This window comes from Strongylocentrotus purpuratus, unplaced genomic scaffold (genome assembly GCF_000002235.5).
Source record: "Strongylocentrotus purpuratus isolate Spur 01 unplaced genomic scaffold, Spur_5.0 spur5_scaffold_4, whole genome shotgun sequence".
Classification (NCBI taxonomy): domain Eukaryota; kingdom Metazoa; phylum Echinodermata; class Echinoidea; order Camarodonta; family Strongylocentrotidae; genus Strongylocentrotus; species Strongylocentrotus purpuratus.
The window spans coordinates 30,118,039-30,124,613 of record NW_022145610.1 but is presented as its reverse complement, the minus strand read 5'-3'; the positions used below and the strand labels follow the sequence as shown (position 1 = coordinate 30,124,613).

General features: G+C 37.5%; 1 protein-coding gene across 1 annotated transcript; it reads left to right on the top strand.

The window, feature by feature from the left end:
- Positions 1 to 741: 741 nt before the first annotated feature.
- Positions 742 to 2,705, top strand: LOC115929236. Its single transcript, XM_030997836.1, has 2 exons — positions 742 to 1,582; positions 2,015 to 2,705. Exons 1-2 carry the CDS (start codon positions 745 to 747, stop codon positions 2,152 to 2,154), a joined length of 978 nt encoding a protein of 325 aa, XP_030853696.1. The 5' UTR covers positions 742 to 744; the 3' UTR covers positions 2,155 to 2,705.
- Positions 2,706 to 6,575: the final 3,870 nt, after the last annotated feature.

The window sequence follows — 6,575 nt, the reverse complement described above, 5'->3', positions numbered from 1 at the left end:
TTTTCCACATTGTATTATCCTCAGGACATGTATAAAATACAACACACAGCCATTTATAAAATTTACATTATGGAAGAAAGGAATATAATAGACTAGCCCATGCAGTAGCAGTACGTCTCGACATTCTGTGTGATAAAAGTGCTGAGATATTATGACGGCACTCATTTTTTTTGCTTGTACCTCTGACATTTTTACGACTGACATTTTTTCCTTTGACATGTTTTCCTCTGACATTTTTACCTCTGACAATTTTACCTCTGACATTTTTACCTCTGACATTTTTCCTCTGACATTTTTACCTCTGACATTTTTACCTCTGACATTTTTACTTCTGACATTTTTTCCTCTGACATTTTTACCTCTGACAATTTTACCTCTGACATTTTTGGCTCAGACATTTTTGGCTCAGACATTTTTACCTCTGACATTTTTTCCTCTGACATTTTTACCTCTGACATTTTTACCTCTGACATTTTTTCCTCTGACATTTTTTCCTCTAACATTTTTACCTGGCACCGTTTTCACTTGCAAACTAGCAATTTCTGGTATATTTTTACATTTCCATTCATACAGGTTTCTTCAAATGCATCGTATTTCACCTTAAGAACGTAAAAGTAAAAATCAGAAAATACAGTTCGTGTCAATATGTAAATTGAGACGACAAAAGCGATTAAAAGTTTTGGAGAGAAAATCTCTATTTATTATGTTGTCTTCTCTTGATTTATATTAGGTGTTGGCTTATCCATGGGTTATCTATCTACCAAAGTGTTGCTGAATGAATATTTTAAAAGGAGTTATGTTCTGATGGCTGCCGTCACCAATCTTGGTAGTACAACAGGAGCTTTCATTGCGCCGTTCGTCATAGAGAGGTCGCTGGAGGCCTATGGTTACATTGGAGCTATGCTTATACTTGCTGCCTTTTCGTTGCATGCCATTCCAGCAAGTGCCACTCTGAGGAAACCCCGAGATAGGCCTTCAAAACCTTCCATGAAGAAGAAGAACGATCATGAGGCAACTGGTAGCGACGAGAAACTGGTGAGAGAGGAGGGCGATGAATATATCTCGAAAGAAGAACCAGAGTCATCCACAAGGTGTATTACAAAAATCAAGGAATGGCTCAAAGACTGCATTTTTATCAGAGAGCCTCTCTTCACCATGACACTTCCGTGTCTTTTCTTCACCTTAGCTTGTTTAAATGCTTGGGTGCTCTTTCTCGTGCCCAGAGCGGAATGGCATGGCATCCCGAGCTCCAAGGCAGTCTTCGTGTCGACTGCTGGTGGAGCAGGAGGTATCGTGGGCCGGGTCTTCTTTATAGCTCTTCTCTACTTCGGTGCTAACCCAATAGTTCTGTCCTGTGTGTTCTTCATGATGTCTGCAGTCACCTTTCTGGCAGACCCCTTCATCACGACGTTTCCAGTGATGTGCGTTGTAGCCTTTATCCAAGGGTGGAGTGTGTTCTCCTGCAATCTGGCGCTCTCAGGTTACCTGAAGTATTCCGTTTCCGACGAGAACTTCACTATGGCTGCGGGCATCGATGGTCTGGTATCGGGGCTAGGGAGGATGTCTGGAGGCTTCCTTGGAGGTACGATTCATAATGTTTACAAGTCTTACAATTGTCATTCGTGTTTGGTACAAAAAATTAAACAATGTTGGTAGTAGCGTCACGAGACTTCGTTAATGGTAATTTTAATGGAAGTGGTGGTCGAAGTAGATTTGCAAACAACTTATCTGAAGAAACATATTATACTAACAAGGCAAAAGCAAAGCGAAACAAACAAACAAACCAAACGAAATACAGGAACATCATTTGAGTAAGAGAAATTTTGATTAACTGGAATGTCGATCTATTTTTTTTAGAAATAGTAATGATTTTTTTTTAAATCTTGAATTCTTCTACCATGATGTCAATGTGGCAAGGTACACGTTTTCAAACTGAACAAAAGCATCATATTCCCTTTTATTGAAACTATCACCTATCACTTTATTCTCATAGTAATTTTTCTTTCACACACAGGTCTTATCAAGGATGCCACACAATCGTTCACTACGGTGTTTGTCGGGATTGGATTTGGTTTTTGCTTTCTGGAGGTAAATGCCTTACTCTTTTTACTTGCCCTTCGCAGAAAACAAAAGAAAAGAGCAAATGATCTGTAAAACCACAGATTCCCCTTCTTTTCGTCATCAGTGCAACTATAATTTATCTGTCAACCTTTTCTACATCGACATCTTGTTTGGACATCGGAAATATTGGTTAGAAACTGTAATTTTATCAAAAACTCAGGCCTTATTTACCCAGGGTCGCCACATCAATATGACAATAGAACACTGCTCGTCCTGTGGGCCCTGCAATTATTATTACCCCAGCAATGAATATTACCCAGTAATTATTATTACCCCAGCAATTTCCAAAAAAGACATTATTGTGGAGTTTAGGCGCCAGCAAGACGACTATGAAGAGCATATCTTTACGCCGTCTTGATGTGCTCGACAACCGTGGGTTGTTGATGTCACTTGTGTGGACCACACGGCGAGGCTGACGATTCATGAGAATTAGTATACGGTTGACGAGACGCAGAAAGATACATCATAAAACGAAGAAGAACACAAGACGCAGCAAAAAGAACTCCTAAATATGTGTCATTTATTAATTATAAATGTGACTAAGTTATGATAAAACATCGATAATTCTCGGTTTCGTTTTTTCCGGGACGTACTGTTTACATGTATTTGGGACGTACTGTTTACATGTATTTGGACATGTTTAGTAATTTGCTGAAAGTTACGTAATTAATTGCATTCTTAAACTGGCAGGGCTAGCTTGATGGAATTAAATAGTTCAGGCATCGCACTGGTTGGCAAATGTTATAGTTGGCCATAGTGGTGATTTTATAGTGGTTGAGCCGCTGTGGCAGAATTGGGGACTTAAAGTACAAGTCCACTCCAAAAATAACTTACTTTCAATAGAAGCAGAAAAATCAGACAAACCAATCTAAAAGAGTTTGAGCAAAATCAGATAACTAATAAGAAAGTTTAGAATTTTTGAAAAAGTATGTAAAACTATAGAACAATGGAAATCACTACACAAATTGCCAAATTTATTATCAGTTCGTGACGTCATGTCCTCACCATGTATCAATTGCTTTATATAGTTTAATCCCTTTAATTTATCTTTTTATCCCCCCAAAACTTGATTTCCCCATGCCTTTGCCCAGGTTATATGATTTGTATCTTATTGCGTGCATGACATTGCACAAAATGTTTTATGAACTTTGAAGAATTGATACTATTTTCTGAATATTGTATATTCATAATTATTGATTTTTATCTAAATATTTTATCACAAGTCACATTTGTTATGATTTAACTGAAAAAAATACTCTATATTAGTGCATCAACACAAAAACATATTACTATCAATCTAACTTGGATGCTGGTGTAAAGAAATAAGATTCTTAGGGGGAAGATAGGAAATTTATATTATCAATATAAAGAAAACAATTAGTGGATAGTGAGGACATGACGTCACAGACTCGTGAGTGAATGTCCAATTTGTCTTGTGATTTTCATTGTTCCATAGCTTTACAGACTTTTTCAAAAATTCATAACTTTCTCATTAGATATCCGATTTTGCTCAAACTTTTTTTGATTGGTTTGTCTGATTTTTCTGCTTCTATTGAAAGTAAGTTATTTTTTAAGTGGACTTGGCCTTTAACCACAAAATGGCAAGGTGATGGCACGAATTTGATACTGGCTTGGCTGGCATTTTTCTTAAAGTTGTTGTTACCATGACCGTAATCATTTAAGATGTCCTATTACATGAAAGTTATTTATGAGTGGTAAACTTTTATTTTTTGATTAAGTGAAGTACCAAAGACATGAATGTTTTGACAGGGAGGCTTCGGGCCTCGGTAACGGAAAATGTCACCAGTGCATGTTAATATATATGAGGCATCCTTTAGATTTAGATTAAGATTTAGATTTAAGTTAACTCTTAATTTAATTTTAGTACCACAACAATTTGAATATGTATTTTATACTTGTACATAGTAATTTGGTGTATAACTGTAGTTCAATATATCTGTAAGATAGTGGATGCCTCGTTAATGTATCTATATAGAGGACAAAGGCAGCCAATCATTTACTTGAATTAAAAATGCATTTGCTCCCATGTGTCAAAAGCATGTATAACAATGTAGTTGATCTAAATGTGAGTACATAATAGCAACCTGGATTGTGAATCTGTTTACTCATCACACGTTTACACACTTTCTCTCTGGCTTGGCACTCAGAAGTTGTACAGTAAGAAACGTTGCTTAAGATAGAGTTAATTACAACTCCTAAAAATTTGTGACACTCAATATTGGACATTATCTCTATAGTATTATCAATATTGAACAGTAAAATGTATGTTTAGCACTGAATTACAGACAGCAAGAGATGATTTTTTTTTTATAGATAAAACGGGTTTAAAACTGGTTTGTCAATAAAATTCTGAAGTTGTTGATAAGTAGGAATTGGAACTTTCGACGGGCAACTTTTACAAATCTCAGCCATGCTTACTGAGTTGAGACGTTCCATTCAATTTGAAATACCCATTACATAATACACTTCTCCTAATCTCAAAGTGATCTTACAGCACAGTGGCAGAATTGCATGGCTGAGATTTGTAAAAGTCGTTTTTACAAAGAAGATTCTGGTGAAAAGCATTGCTTATTCAAAAAAATCCTTGCATCAATTTGAATCACAATGATTATTTGTCGCATGGTCCTTTTATTAAATAACCTTGTTTTCTGTTTTGTTTGCAGAGGGAGAAGAAGCTATGTCAAGTTAAGAAATCATAAAGATCAGTTGTATCGTGCGTATATACATTATGATACCAGAACAAATGTTGATTGAGACGTTCCATTCAATTTGAAATACCCATTACATAATACACTTCTCCTAATCTCAAAGTGATCTTACAGCACAGTGGCAGAATTGCATGGCTGAGATTTGTAAAAGTCGTTTTTACAAAGAAGATTCTGGTGAAAAGCATTGCTTATTCAAAAAAATCCTTGCATCAATTTGAATCACAATGATTATTTGTCGCATGGTCCTTTTATTAAATAACCTTGTTTTCTGTTTTGTTTGCAGAGGGAGAAGAAGCTATGTCAAGTTAAGAAATCATAAAGATCAGTTGTATCGTGCGTATATACATTATGATACCAGAACAAATGTTGATTATCAGAATGTCATTTTGGAATACCTCTATACAAATACCACATTGTCTTTAGCCCGTATCAGTATTAGTATGATCCAATATAAAGCTATTATTCTTTATTTAATTCAGTATAATGCTTTTCCTCAAAAATAGTTTTGCTATTTTTTTAGGGTTGAGACGCTAAGAAATGGTTTCAAATGTACCTTACACGAACCCTGAACCATTGCAAAATGATGGTGGTTCTCTCTCTCTCTCTCTCTTTATTTTAATCATCCATTATCAACTACATATAAAGCAGCAACCAAAAACTTAGGATTATCTGAGATAGGTGAAAGTAAGAGTTAAAAAGAAAGTCATGCTAAAACAGCGCTTCACTTCCCCCCGCCCCCTGAAAAAAATAAAATAGATTAGTAGTCCTCCTCTCCAGCATCCCCCCCCCCGCTTTAATATCACATTTTCACTTGGCAGCACAAGGGGGCCGGGGGTGGGAGGAGGGGGTTAAACCCCCTAACCCCTCCCCCCCCCCGTAGATCTGCCCATGTTACCATATCATTCCACGACATTTTGGTCTTCCTCTTCTCCTCAAAAGGGACTTTTAGGTTTGCGTGGACGTGGACGTGTTACGTCCTTTTAAGGCACTGGCAGTCACATGTGACGTCCTTTTAAGCACTGGCAGTGCCTTAAAAGGAGGTCACACGTTGCAGTCCACGTTCTCATCGTGCAAATCTAAAAGTCCCTAATATTGATTTACTGGTCGAGGTTCATTATTTGCTGACAACGAAAATCTTCTCCAGGCCATGACCATGTTTCTGCCCTTGCGCGATCGCCTCCAGCTCCAGCAGACATGGCGCGGCAGCGTGCACACGCACCGCTACTAAAGGCGCAGTAGGCCTATAACCACTGCTGACGGCGGCACTGCACTGCGAGCTGAATCGGTAAATAGGCCTACTCATAAAACGAGAAATCTTGCACGCTAATCTGAGTTCCATTTCATTGGTTTAAGGTTTGAAAATTGAAACTCAATATTGTGTTAAAGTTATAACAGAAAAGATAATCTTTATTTTATAATTCCACCGGGGCGATTTTTAATTTTGCAATCGCCCCCGTGAGCAACCTGACGGGGGCGATTATGTAGCTCACGGGGGCGAATCGCCCACCGCCCTCGTGTATTTTGAGCGCTGCTAGCTGCCCACTGACCATGCTATATGCAAATGGTCAGTTACAAGACAAATAATGGTTTGGTGCTATAATTAGTGAAATAAACTAACTGATTACGATGGAGACTATGCAGGGGAACCACTCCTAAAGAAATTTGAGAACATAAGGGGACAAAAAAATGGGAAAACATTTTGTAACTATTCAAAACTTGCTATGT